We start from the raw sequence: 15,400 nt of genomic DNA, 5'->3' as shown, positions 1-15,400 counted from the left end.
TCCTCATAAGGGAAAACATACTTACCATGAATGTAAGATGCAAAAACGAGCCTCTGACTATTCTGGAGAAGTTACATGTATGTCACACTCAAACGAACTGGATGCAATCTACTTTGTCCAAGGTGTGGTAAATACATTACTGACCAGTCAAATTGCTACACCAAGAAGATAACGTGCTACAGACGCGAAATTTTACTGACAGGAAGAAGATGCTGTGATATGCAAATGATTAGCTTTTCAGAGCATTCACACAAGTTTGGCGCCGGTGGCGACACCTACAACGTGCTGACATGAGGAAAGTTTCCAACCGATTTCTCATATACAAAAAGCAATTGACCGGCGTTGCCTGTTGAAACGTTGTTGTGATGCCTCGTGTAAGGAGGAGAAATGCGTACCATCACGTTTCCGACGTTGATAAATGTCGGATTGTAGCCTATCGCGATTGCGTTTTATCGTATCGCGACATTGCTGCTCGCGTTGGTCGAGATCCAATGACTGTTAGCAGAATATGGAATTGGTGGGTTCAGGAGGGTAATACGGAACGCCGTGCTGGATCCCAACGGCCTCGTATCACTAGCAGTCGAGATGACAGGCATCTTATCCGCATGGCTGTAACAGATCGTTCAGCCACGTCTCTATCCCTGAGTCAACAGATGGGGACGTTTGCAAGACAACAACCATCTGCACGAACAGTTCGACGACGTTTGCAGCAGCATGGACTCAGCTCGGAGACAATGGCTGCGGTTACCCTTGACGCTGCATCCCAGACAGGAGCGCCTGCAATGGTGTACTCAACGACGAACCTGGGTGCACGAGTGGAAAAAAGTCATTTTTTCGGATGAATCCAGGTTCTGTTTACAGCATCATGATGGTCGCATCCATGTTTGGCGACATCGCGGTGAACGCACATTGGAAGCGTGTAGTCGTCATCGCCATACTGGCGTATCACCCGGCGTGATGGTATGGGGTTACATTGGTTACACGTCTCGGGGACCTCTTGTTCGCATTGGCGGCACTTTGAACAGTGAACGTTACATTTCAGATGTGTTACGACCCGTGGCTCTACCCTTGATTCGGTCCCTGCGAAATCCTACATTTCAGCAGTATAATGCACGACCACATGTTGCAGGTCCTGTATGGGCCTTTCTGGATACAGAAAATGTTCGACTGCTGCCCTCACCAACGCATTCTCCAGATCTCTCACCAATTGAAAACGTCTGGTCAATGGTGGCCGAGCAACTGGCTGGTCACAATACGCCAGTCACTACTCTTGATGAACTGTGGTATCGTGTTGAAGCTGCGTGGGCAGCTGTACCTGTACATGCCATCCAAGCTCTGTTTGACTCAATGCCCATGCGTATCAAGGCCGTTATTACGGCCAGAGGTGGTTGTTCTGGGCACTGATTTCTCAGGATCTATGCACCCAAATTGCGTGAAAATGTAATCACATGTCATTTCTAGTATAATATATTTGTCCAATGAATACCCATTTATCATCTGCATTTCTTCTTGGTGTAGCAATTTTAATAGCCAGTAGTGAACATTTGGCGTCAGGTTGTTCAGATACGTAGTTTCATTGCACAAAATATTGTCGCCAGGTTGGTCCAGATACGTAGTCTCATCGTACAAAATATTGTATAACGATCAATTCGTCGTTCAGAGTGCGCTTTAGATTATGTAGAAGTAGTTCCAGGTATTAAAAACATCGTACAGCGACGACTGCATAACTATTTCTTTATTTAAAATCACCTGATTTTGCAGACTTTGCTGTCATCTTCATATTTTACAAAATCTTTGTGTTTTGAAACGCGTGCACGGAGCGAGGTGGCGCAGTGGTCATCAACCTGAACTCCCATTCGGGAGGACGACGGTTCAAGCTGTCGTCCTACCGTCCTGATTTAGGTTGTCCGTGATTTGTCTAAACCGCTTCAGGCATGGTTCCCATGAAAGGAAACTGCCGATGTCATTCCCCATCCTTCCCTAATCGACTGTGCCAATGACTTCGTTGTTTGGTCGTCTTGCCCAAATCAGTCAAGCAACCAACCGAGTTCATTTTAAGTTCGACCTCAGGCCAAGTTGTCATGCGGATAAAATACAGTTCTAACAACTTGGCGTCTGATCCAACTTAGAATGAACACGTTTCATAATAAAAAAAAATTAAGACCTAAGGACGATAGCAAAGTCTCCCGAAAGCGATTGTTTTAAGTAAAGGGATATTTATGGGTTCTTAGTTTTAGATTGTTTTTAGCAAGTATGACAGATGGATGACAGTATCGCAGAAACAGCCATAGTGCTTGGACGTTCCCATGACAACACTGTGAATGAATTGCTGCGATTCATTGCTCTATTCTCGCGGGAGTTCCGTCGTATCTACAAAAAATGCTGTACTACTCGCCGCCAAGTAACTGGAAGTAAAAAGATGCTAATTGATACATGCCAGAGACGAATATAAAGGGTTGTCAGTGGCAATTCGATTCAAACTGTTTTAGTGGATGAATGTCTAATTCAACCAGTTTTGAATGAGAACTACATGCAGTGGACACTTGGAGGCGGCTGTCTCCCAAGAGCCCATTTCTCAAACATACAGAGATACAGGAGTTGGAAAAAAAGATGGGAACACCACGAGAAATGCACTATTGAACATAAGTACAGATGCTGGCCAAGTCTGGATGTTGCACTGTTGTACCTGACTGCGAAAGACACCGATAAAAAGTTCTCAATACCTTACAAATGTCAAAAGTGGTCAGTACAGTTTCTGTATAGTTTTAAGTGCATTATGTTGACGCTACGTGGAGTCGAACGTGGGCAAATTGTTAGTACTCGTATGGTGGGTGCTTCCGTAACCAAGGCAACCGAAGTGTTTGGTGTTCAAAGAGACAGCGCTTCACAGATTTATATCGCATACATGGAAAACAGAAAAAATATCCACCGCTACGTCACAACGCGGGCGAAAGCGTTTGTTGAGTCATCGAGATGGTCGTTGGAGAGGATTGCGACAAAAAATGAGAGGAAGATAAGTGCAAGAGTAAATGCACACTAGCGACCCCTAGCAGCACCCAAACATCACGAGGGGAGCTCCCCAAGTAGAGATCTGCAGGGCGAGATGGAATTAGAAAACCAATCAGTGACGCAAATGCCTCTAAAAGGAAAACGTGGTGTCGAAGGTATAAAGCTTGAATACTGGAATAATGGAAGAAAGTCATTTGATCGGTTGAGTTTTGTTTCACATTGGTTCGAACTTCTGGCCGAGTTTACATCCCAAGAGTGAAACACGCGGTGGGTAGTTCGGTGATGAATTGGGTAGCCATATCGTGGTATTGCATGGGCTCTATGAGCACTATGCAAAGCAGACAAGAAGTAATACACGTGGTACTGAGACTACTGAATTTTGTTGTGACAGTGTAACTTGATGATAAAGTTCAAGCAGTTCCTGAATATTGAATTACTTTAATAACATGGTGACGTGAGTGAACTGCTTACTAATCCCTGTGCCTAATTTTAAACACGCTAGAGTGGTGTGTGACTTTACATGTGCGTGCAGGATGTACATTAACACTTAATTATCATGTGCAGCATTGTGTACGAAATTTTCAGGCTAGTCAGCAGTCGATAAATATTTTACCTAAGGAATGTGTTCAATGACTTTTCAAGGGAATTTAGGGGGCAATACTAGTTGATTAGGGATGCTGACACAAGAGTGATGTCGACCAGAGAAGTATCATACCCGCAGGAAGCAGGAGGTGTACTGTGCAAGAAAAGATGGAAACATTTGTAACAAGACTGTCACATATTGCTCAAGACTTTGTTTCATCTCTGTTACGATTACTTGCTATCGTTTATTGTGTGAAATTGCTACTTTCGCTTGGAACGGAGAATTATTGAATTCCTCGCAGGAAGGGAGTGAGTCTGGAATGCTCAGCAATGTACTGTTTGGTCGGGAAAAGGTTTTCACGGCGTCTCAAAATCAAGTAATGGAGGCCTTCTAGGAGGCGCCAAGTTTTCGTAGAAAGGTCCTGTCTCCCAGCATGTTATAGTGGTCAGTTCTTGCTGCCTGTTGCAACAGACATGGTTCCGCCGATCGTCACAGTATTCCCCTGTGGGTACTTGAGCATGAAATTTGCTTTTTTGTCTGCACATAAAAAAGAGCCGCTTATTGGCAATATCATGAGCGCTCATTGCTTTCCGTATGATTTAAGGACTGATAATTAAATCATGACCGTACGCTGTCGACAGGCGTTGATATACATCAACGGGGACAGTTGAAAATGTATGCCCCGACCGGGACTCGAACCCGGGATCTCCTGCTTACATGGCATACGCTCTATCCATATTTTTTTCTTTCTTTTTCAATATAGTTCATCGCGTTCGGTCTGGGTGGACGTCACAAGACATTCGTTCAAGTTGATCGTTGATTCCTTTACTCAGCTTTTTTTTTATTAAGAGGGCAAGCAGCCCGCTGACCGAACATGCTGAGCTGCTGTGCCGGCATCCATCTGAGCCACCGAGGGAACAGAGGATAGTGCGACTGCAGGGATTTATCTCTTGCACGCTCCCCGTGAGACCCACATTCCCATAGATTTTAGGACTGTCGAATCGCTCCAGTGACCAGGGAGAGACTGTTCGGTAGCAACATAATGAATCGTTATACACTTCCTATACGGTTTGAGTGGGAAGTTTCTATTGAACTTCCCTGTGTTCATATGGGTAAAGGCACAGTCTCGTTCGTCACATTGACAGCAGCATGCAGATTAGATTAGATTAGATTAGTTTTCATTCCATAGATCCGTGCTGAGAAGATCCTCGTGGATGTGGAACATCTCCTTTTTTTTTTAAACTGAAATAACAATTCTAATAGTATGAATATATACAATACATCATTTGCTTCTATTAAAAAGTTCGTCAATGGAGTAGAAGCAGTTGGCCACTAGTCAGTCTTTCAGGCTCCTTTTAAACTGATCTTTATTTGTAACTAAATTTTTTACGTTTACTGGCAAATTATTGAAGATGAGTGTTCCTGAGTTGTGGACCCCTTTTTGAACTAAAGTAAGTGCTTTTAAGTCCTTGTGCAAATCATTTTTGTTCCTGGTATTGTATGTATGAACTGAGCTGTTTGTTGGAAAAAGAGGTATATTATTTAGGACAAATTTCATTAATGAGTAAATATATTGAGAGGCTGTAGTTAGTATACCCAGTTCTTTGAAGAGGTTTCTACAGGACGTCCGTGAATTTACTCCACAAATAATACGTATTACACGCTTTTGGACTCCGAAAACTTTTGTTTCACTTGAAGAGTTACCCCAAAATATTATACCATATGACATTATGGAATGAAAGTAGGCAAAGTATGCAAGCTTTTTCATTTTTATGTCGCCTATGTCTGCTAACACTCGAATTGCAAATACAGATTTGTTAAGGCGTTTCTGCAGTTCTGTGGTGTGCTCTTCCCAACTGAATTTATTATCAAGTTGTAATCCCAGGAATTTAAGACTGTCAACCTCTTCTATCTGCTCTTCTTCGTATTTTACGCATATGCTGGGTGGAAACCTCTTACAGGTTCTGAATTGCATATAGTGAGTCTTTTCGAAGTTTAATGTCAGTGAGTTGGCTTTAAACCATTTATTAATATCCATGAAAATATCATTAGCAGATCTTTCTAGAACTACACTTGAAATACTATTTATTGCAATACTTGTGTCATCTGCAAACAAAACGAACTCTGCTTCTGGCAGTGTAACTGATGAGAGATCATTAATGTAAAGCAATGGCCCTAAGATGGATCCCTGTAGGACACCACATGTAATTTCTTCCCATTCTGATGATGACTGATGACTTAATTCACTAGTCCCTTGCACTGACACCCTTTGTTTCCTGTTAGTGAGGTATGACTTGAACCATTTTGCAAAATGACACCATAGAATTCTAATTTACTTAAAAGGATGTTGTGGTTCACACAATCAAATGCCTTTGACAAATCACAGAAAATACCTGCGGCTTGTAATTTGTTATTTAATGAATTAAGTACATTTTCACTGTAGGTGTAAATAGCCTTCTCGATATCAGAACCCCTCAGAAATCCAAACTGTGTTCTTGATAATATGTTATTTGTGGTCAGATGGTTGAGCAGCTGCCTGTACATTAAATTTTCTAAAATTTTTGAGAATGCTGGCAAAAGTGAAATCGGTCTGTAGTTTGATGGTATCTCTTTATCCCCTTTCTTGAATAGAGGCTTAACATCTGCATATTTTAGACAGTCAGGAAATGTCCCAGTTATAATTGACTGGTTACACAAGTAATTTAGAATTGTACTAAACTCACAAGAACATGCCTTAATTAACTTTGTTGATATTTCATCGTACCCACTAGAATGCTTTGTTTTTAAAGATTTTATTATGAACGTTATTTCTTTTGGTGAAGTGAGTGATATATTCATGTACTTGAAGCTATTTGTGAAGGCTAGTTTCAGATATTCAAGGGCATTATTTATTGATCCTGAAAGTCCCATTCTATCAGTAACGGGTATAAAGTACTTGTTAAATAGATTTACCACACTATGCCCATCAGTTACTAATGTGTCATCTACCATTAGTGCTATTTGCTCCTGTTCCTTTCTGGTTCTACCAGTCTGCTCTTTCACTATATCCCATATTGTTTTTATTTTGTTCCCTGACATTGCTGTCTTCTTCTCGTAGTGCATTTGTTTAGACGTCTGAATTACTTTTTTTAATGTTTTACAGTATTCCTTGTATTTAGCTAAATCATCAGCATTGGAGCTATTCTTGGTCGACAGATACATTTTCCTTTTTGTTTTACAAGAAATCTGCAGTAAACCCTCTAAGTGGAGTTCGGCAATTGTGGAGAGTCCAGGAGAGAATTTGGATTTGGTATCTTTTCGCTTCCCAGTTCTTGTCTGCTCCTGACTGGAAAATATGTCTACTTACTTAGATACTTGGAAAATGTCCTGCTCAGGCTATAGCGTAATACATCCTCTGAGCACATCATAGTTAACGACTCCTGTTAAACATCTTGTATGTTCAGTGTATTTGTATTTAATATTTACTTTATTTATCTTGATTTTGGAAGCTAACCAGTTGTGAAAGCCTAATTGTATTTTCTTCCTGCAATCTTCCAGTTAAATGCAAATCCTAAAGTGCTTTTTGAGTTTAGCTTACTCAAATTTAGAAACATTTCTCTGAGCTATTTTGTTGTCAACTAGACTACTGGAGATGAAAGTTTTGTTTTCACGATTTTGAGTTACATTTTGAGATCCCTAATTCCTAAGACTTCCCCATGTTTGCGTGATTCTTAAATAAGGCATTTAAACAGCTGTAATTTTAGGATGTTGCTTCAGTGTGATTAGTTTCCGTTGTGAGTGAAGGCGAAGCACATGTTAAATGCAGAGGTGATAACGAGTGGATTGTGCTCACCTGTTCTACAGCAGGATTAACTTGTGGACAATTTGTCTAGCCTTATTTCGACCTCTTCTACGTCTGATGTTATTACATTATTAATGTTAACTGCTTCATGCAACCTGTGATGGAAAATTTTCATAAGTTTCGTTGAATTTCAGCATGAACTTAATCACAGCTTATTATGTTTTGTTTCACTGGTGGTGGTCCTGCATAACTCGCTTCTCTTTGTGATAGGCGCTTAATGTTTCATTGCGAAGCCTTTCCAGGTAGTATTTATGGCAAGCCCTTTTGCCAGTATAAACTTACAAACAAACACGTCATTTTCACATTATTTACTAGTAATGTGAGGACGGATGAAGAACTGGTGCTCACAGGCGGTGAAACAGTTGTGAAGAAATGTAGGCGGAGAGTGAGCAAGTGTTTAATATTCACACGCAGTATCGAAGGGCACAAAGTCAGTGTGTGCCAGCGAAGTACAGAACGACAGTGCGGTTATTCGCAAACGGACAACCTGAATTATTGTATTTGCATGGACAGAAACTGTCAAGAGCAACACTTCAGAGTAGAGAGAGAATTATGAGTGGAGTTAAAACGTAGACAAAGTGAGTTACCTGTCGAATCACACAAGAATTTACGCGTATTTGAATACAGAAATAATACTCTGGAAATGTTGTGTGAAGGAAAGTTATGTTTTTATTAGATTTGTGTCACGTAGAGTAAAGGATAGAAAAATGAATTTTGCAGCATCATGTAAATCGCTAACTAAGTTTATTGGAAGAATATTATGTTTCCTGATCTAATCGAATTTTTTGCTGATGATGATTCCACAGTACAGTAGCTTCTCTTCCCTGTCAACTCATCACTGCAAGGGCATGAGCTTGTGCCGTCATCTTCCCATTCGGCCATCATCCTTCGATGCTGCAGCATGACAATACACTTGTGAACTGTGGGCTTATGCCATCATGATGCTGGTTTTCCCGTCCGGTCCTTTTACTGAATGTAGTAGTGCAATCAGTTGCGGAGAAATTCTGGTACTGGATATTCAATCACATACAATACCAACTCCTCTTCAACTTAACAAAGCAGTGAGATAAAAACACTGATTCACCAGAAAAAAATCTTCCGTCTCACCATCCGACGGCAGTGTAACGTCCCCAGGTGGCGAACTTTTTCAATTATACAGTGATATCAAGAAAAGACATAAATGGAGCAGCCATCAGCTCCGACGTTAATAATGTTCAACTTATAAAAAAAACTTTCATTTCTGCCTAACGGCACATCTTGTCATGGGGGAGCCTCCGCAGAGACGTCCACCGCATGAGCGTCTTGGGAAGTGAGTCCAGAGGTGGTTTGCCGTTGCCTTCCACTGATGATAATGAAATGATAATGAGGACAACCCAGCACCCAGTCCCTGAGCGGAGAAAAATTTCCGACCCAGCCGGGAACTGAACCCGGGCCCCTTGGGGTGACAAGCCGCCGCGCTGACCACTCAGCTATTTTTTTTAATCTCGTTTTGTTCACTTTTGTTCGTTGCATCTGATTGGGGCGGACGTCTTAAGACATCCGTTTAAGTTCGTTGTTGATCCATTAACTCAGTTTTTTTATTACACAGGGCAGCTAACCCTCTGGCCGAACACGCTGAGCTACCGTGCCGGCAAGCCATTGGGGTGGACAGTGTTTAAAGCTGATTAAAAATTTCTCTGTTTTTTTTTTTTTTTAGGGGAAAGGACGAGTTTCATACATCGCACTCAGGTATTTTGCTTGTTGTGGTAATTGTTATTGTAAACAGAGTGATCCGTGTGTTTTAGCACTAGTCGATATACGGTTATTGTCAAGAAGCACTTCTCATGTTTCAAATGTACTAGGCGATTGTATAAAAATTTTATATATTAAATACAAACAAGAGGGATCAAGACCTAAATGAAATCCTGTAGTTTTAAATTTTTAGCAACAGCAAAAAGCAGAGACTGATAGAATGTTTCCCGCCAAGAATAAAGTGACAACGAGACAAGAGGTTAACCATTAATTACAATTAATAAAATATTCCGATCCAGTGTGTGAATCGCACAGTCAACAAAGCTACGAACCCCCATGAAAAGTCCCCTGCAGATGGGGACGAAACGTCGGGTTTTGAGGCGAAGTCCCTTAGACCACGGCATAATAGCCCGGAGTATTTTATTAACTGTGACAATTCCAGCCGTGAAAGTTTACAAAAAAATGGTTCAAATGGCTCTGAGCACTATGGGACTCAACTGCTAAGGTCATTAGTCCCCTAGAACTTAGAACCAGTTAAACCTAACTAACCTAAGGACATTACAAACATCCATGCCCGAGGCAGGATTCGAACCTGCGACCGTAGCGGTCTTGCGGTTCCAGACTGCAGCGCCTTTAACCGCACGGCCACTTCGGCCGGCGAAAGTTTACATTTTACAATAATTAATTTACAGCGAAGTTCGATCGACCTCACGTAGAACAGGAATCCAGCGCCCCAATAGCGAGGAACACGACGCATGTTTGGCAGTAAGAGCCGAGTGATTTTGGACACCACATACTTTAGTGAGGCCGGCCGACGCAGCAGCGAGCACTCACCGCGAACTGCTGCACGAAGCGGTCGAGGTCGGAGCCGTCGCGGCTGCCGCGCTGGTCGCCGCCCCTGTTGCCGCCCCCGCCGCCGCCCCCGGAGCTCGACGAGGAGGACGGGCAGTCGAACATGTGCTCCGTGTCGCACATGCAGTCCTGCTCGGCCTGGAAGCGGCGCGAGAAGCCGGCCGTGTTCTCGAAGGAGGAGATGCAGCCGTCTTCAGCGCCGTGCCCCACCGGGCACGGGTTGGGCGGGTTGCAGTACGACGGCAGCGCCGCGTCCGTCTTCACCTGCGGGGGCCGCCCGGACTCAGCGGATTCGCCAGAGCCTCCTGCCGGCAGGAGGTGCGGCACTGTTAGCCAGCTGTGGTGGCGAACCACAGAGGTCGGACAAAAAGACAGAAAGAACGCGACAAACGCTTGCCGGTACATAAACGACTCCTCTGCGCGATAACAATGGAGGTACTATCGACGACAGTGCTGCCTAAGCAGAGCCTTCCGAAATTCCTTCACCAAAGAAGACGAAGTAAATATTAAAGAATTCGAATCAAGAACAGCTGCAAACATGAGTAACATAGAAATACACTCCTGGAAATGGAAAAAAGAACACATTGACACCGGTGTGTCAGACCCACCATACTTGCTCCGGACACTGCGAGAGGGCTGTACAAGCAATGATCACACGCACGGCACAGCGGACACACCAGGAACCGCGGTGTTGGCCGTCGAATGGCGCTAGCTGCGCAGCATTTGTGCACCGCCGACGTCAGTGTCAGCCAGTTTGCCGTGGCATACGAAGCTCCATCGCAGTCTTTAACACTGGTAGCATGCCACGACAGCGTGGACGTGAACCGTATGTGCAGTTGACGGACTTTGAGCGAGGGTGTATAGTGGGCATGCGGGAGGCCGGGTGGACGTACCGCCGAATTGCTCAACACGTGGGGCGTGAGGTCTCCACAGTACATCGATGTTGTCGCCAGTGGTCGGCGGAAGGTGCACGTGCCCGTCGACCTGGGACCGGACCGCAGCGACGCACGGATGCACGCCAAGACCGTAGGATCCTACGCAGTGCCGTAGGGGACCGCACCGCCACTTCCCAGCAAATTAGGGACACTGTTGCTCCTGGGGTATCGGCGAGGACCATTCGCAACCGTCTCCATGAAGCTGGGCTACGGTCCCGCACACCGTTAGGCCGTCTTTCGCTCACGCCCCAACATCGTGCAGCCCGCCTCCAGTGGTGTCGCGACAGGCGTGAATGGAGGGACGAATGGAGACGTGTCGTCTTCAGCGATGAGAGTCGCTTCTGCCTTGGTGCCAATGATGGTCGTATGCGTGTTTGGCGCCGTGCAGGTGAGCGCCACAATCAGGACTGCATACGACCGAGGCACACAGGCCAACACCCGGCATCATGGTGCGGGGAGCGATCTCCTACACTGGCCGTACACCACTGGTGATCGTCGAGGGGACACTGAATAGTGCACGGTACATCCAAACCGTCATCGAACCCATCGTTCTACCATTCCTAGACCGGCAAGGGAACTTGCTGTTCCAACAGGACAATGCACGTCCGCATGTATCCCGTGCCACCCAACGTGCTCTAGAAGGTGTAAGTCAACTACCCTGGCCAGCAAGATCTCCGGATCTGTCCCCCATTGAGCATGTTTGGGACTGGATGAAGCGTCGTCTCACGCGGTCTGCACGTCCAGCACGAACGCTGGTCCAACTGAGGCGCCAGGTGGAAATGGCATGGCAAGCCGTTCCACAGGACTACATCCAGCATCTCTACGATCGTCTCCATGGGAGAATAGCAGCCTGCATTGCTGCGAAAGGTGGATACACACTGTACTAGTGCCGACATTGTGCATGCTCTGTTGCCTGTGTCTATGTGCCTGTGGTTCTGTCAGTGTGATCATGTGATGTATCTGACCCCAGGAATGTGTCAATAAAGTTTCCCCTTCCTGGGACAATGAATTCACGGTGTTCTTATTTCAATTTCCAGGAGTGTAGTTATCCTCAGAGGAGTGAAGCAACTTGAATCACTTAACAAAAGCAAATCTTCCGATCCAGACTGTACACCAGTTAGGTTCCTTTCAGAGTACGTTCATAAAATAGTTCCATACTCAACAATCATACACAACCGTTCGCTCGACGGAAGATACGTACCCAAAGACTGGAACGTTGGACAGTTCACACCAGTATTCAAAGAAGGTAGTAGGAGTCATCTACTATATTACAGGCCCATATCACTAGCGTCCATATGCAGCAGGAAAGTAGTAGACCTAGTTTTAAGATAATAAGACGGCTAATAATTTTATGTAATGTATTTTAAATGGTGATTAAGTGGATGACATGTACTAGACAGTCAACGATTCCCACACCGAGTATAGATAATGTGATTTTACATACTACTCTACTGGCCATTAAAATAGCTACACCAAGAAGAAATGCAGATGATAAACAGGTATTAATTGGACAAATGTATTATAGTAGAACTGACATGTGATTACGTTTTCACGCAATTTAGGTGCATAGATCCAGAGAAATCAGTCCCCAGAACAACCACCTATGGCCGTAATAACGGCCTTGATACGCCTGAGTCAAACAGAGCTTCGATCGCTTGTGTAGTTACAGCTGCCCATGCAGCTTCAACGCGATACCACAGTTCATCAGGTGTAGTGACTGGCGTACTGTGACGAGCCAATTGCTCGGCCACCATTGACCAAACGTTTTCAATTGGTGAAAGATCTAGAGAATGTGCTGGACAGGGCAGCAGCCCAACATTTTCTGTATCCAGAAAGACCCGTACAGGACCTGCAACAAGCGGTCCTGTATTTTCCTGCTGAAATGTAGGGTTTCGCAGGGATCGAATGAAGGGTAGAGCCACTGGTCGTAACACATCTGAAATGTAACGTCCACTGTTCAAAGGGCCGTCAATGCGAACAAGAGGTGACAGAGACCTGTAACCAATGGCACGCCGTACCATCACGCTTGGTGATACGCCAGTACGACGATGACGAATACACGCTTTCAACGTGCGTTCACCGCGATGTCGCCAAACACGGATGCGACCATCATGATGCTGTAAATAGAACCTGGATTCATCCGAAAAAATGACGTTTTGCCATTCGTGCACCCAGATTCGTCGTTGAGTACACTATCGCAGGCGCTCCTGTCTGTGATGCAGCGTCAAGGGTAACCGCAGCCATGGTCTCCGAGCTGATAGTGCATGCTGCTGCAAACGTCGTTGAACTATTAGTGCAGATGGTTGTTGTCTTGCAAACCTCCACATTTTCTGGCTCAAGGATCGAGACGTCGCTGCACGATCCGTTACAGCCATGAGGATAAGATGCCTGTCATCTCGACTGCTAGTGATACAAGGCCGTTGGGATCCAGGACGGCGTTCCGTATTACTCTCCTGAACCCACCGATTCCATATTCTGCTAACAGTCATTGGATCTCGACCAACGCGAGCAGCAATGTCGCGATACGATAAACCGCAATCGCGATTGGCTACGATCCAACCTTCATCAAAGTCGGAAACGTGAAGGTACGCATTTCTCCTCCTTACACGAGGCATCACAACAACGTTTCACCAGGCAATGCCGGTCAACTGCTGTTTGTGTATGAGACATCAGTTGGAAACTTTCCTCATGTCAGCACGTTGTAGATGTCGCCGCCGGCGCCAACCTTGTGTGAATGCTCTGAAAACCTAATCATTTGCATATCACAACATCTTCTTCCTGTCGCTTAAATTTAGCGTCCGTAGCACGTCATCTTCGTGGTGTAGCAATTTTAATGGCCAGTAGTGTACATTTTCTAAAGAGACGGGTTTAAAGCCGTCGAAACCATGATCAAGGTTTAATAAACCTGTATTGTGCAACTGTTTGACTGTTATTTTTAATCCACTGAAGCTGCTGCATGTACAATTGCTGCAGCCCAGCCATGTTCAAAATCTTTAACTTTGTGATATGTTTTGGAGACAATGATGTGTCACTGCTGTCCATCTTCACCATCATTACCTGAACTTGCAGGAAGAATGGTGTAAGATTCCCTTTAAAACCATACGGAACCTGTATTAACACATTCCGAGGCGACTGGAAGCTGTTTTGATTGCCAACGGTCTTCCTGTAGGTAATCTGTTGTGTTTTTGTTGATTTCATACTTTTATCAACCCCCTGTACGTCAAACATACAGAATAATAGTCTAACATTTATCAAACTCCATGGAGTTATTCATTGTATGATGACTTTTAAAACATCAACTACCATTTCATTGGAACTGATGACCATCATGAACATCAGTATGAAACGTGAAAACAAGATCACGAATGGATTCTTTTATTCATTATGACATGAAAGAAAATAGCCTCCAAATGTCATCTTGAAGACTTTCTTTCCACACCTGAAGCACGTGTTGTGCCAGTTAGTAAAGATTGCATGCTGGAGGTCGGTATGAAAGTATGCACCTTCCCAGCACAAGACAGATATGGTCGATGGGTGACAAGCCAGAGCAACAGGCAGATTAATTGAGAATATATACATTGCTCAAGTTATTTGTAGTGTGATCTGAAGTGCAAAGTCTTGCATAATCCTGCTGAAATGTCCCATTTGGTTCAAACGGCTCTAAGCAATATGGGACTTAACATCTGAGGTCATCAGTCCCCTAGACTTAGAACTACTTAAACCTAACTAACCTCAGGACAACACACACATCCATGCCCGAGGCAGGATTCGAACCTGCGACCGTAGCAGCAGCGCGGTTCCGCACTGAAGCACCTAGAACCGCTAGGCCACAACGGTCGGCTATCCCATTTGATATCCTGTGTGCATTATCATGCTGGAATATGCCATTTGGCACCCTGGTCATGACATGACAGCAGCATTTCCGCATTGGTAGACATTTAGCTGCCTTTCAGAAATTGCCAAATCAGTCTTATTGGCGTATCCAATGGCTTCAATGACTCCAGGTGTAGATGTGTGAGTCTCGAGAATTGTTGCTTCCTGTGACCTTTCACCAGTTGGGGCATGTTGTCGTTGATCTGACCTCTACAAACAGAATGGAGACTCATCACTGAGCATCTCAGAAGGCTCTCAATCTCCCAATGGACTCTGGCCTTAGGCCACGCAAGTCCTCGGTGTCTCGGGTATGTGGTATGGTGGCAGTGGCAAACAGTCAGTGCTAAGAGTCTTTAGTTATGTCACATTGGGAAGGCATTGTGCATTGATGGAAAGTTATTCTATGTCGCTGAACAGAATTCAGCTTTGCATTTTCATGTTACAGGTGATCATCTGCAAGTTTGTAGAACTTTGTTCATTGCCCATGCTTTAACCATTTAGAGTGTTTTGGCCTCCTCCTAAAAGTGATGAGTTTTATTAGACTTATATTAATTTGGTTCGTTACTGAGCTGGTTG

At 44.4% G+C, this 15,400-nt stretch overlaps 1 protein-coding gene across 1 annotated transcript in view; it reads right to left on the bottom strand.

Annotated features, from left to right (window-relative positions):
- The window catches only part of LOC124619455, an 88,272-nt gene that overhangs the window by 12,804 nt on the left and 60,068 nt on the right, over window positions 1–15,400 (bottom strand). The window contains exon 5 of the mRNA XM_047145851.1: window positions 9,999–10,321. Within this exon, the coding sequence (XP_047001807.1) occupies window positions 9,999–10,321 (323 nt within the window). The remainder of the gene's footprint in view (window positions 1–9,998; window positions 10,322–15,400) is intronic.

Source organism: Schistocerca americana, chromosome 6 (assembly GCF_021461395.2).
Source record: "Schistocerca americana isolate TAMUIC-IGC-003095 chromosome 6, iqSchAmer2.1, whole genome shotgun sequence".
In the NCBI taxonomy this organism is placed as follows: domain Eukaryota; kingdom Metazoa; phylum Arthropoda; class Insecta; order Orthoptera; family Acrididae; genus Schistocerca; species Schistocerca americana.
This window is presented reverse-complemented; position numbering and strand designations above follow the sequence as displayed.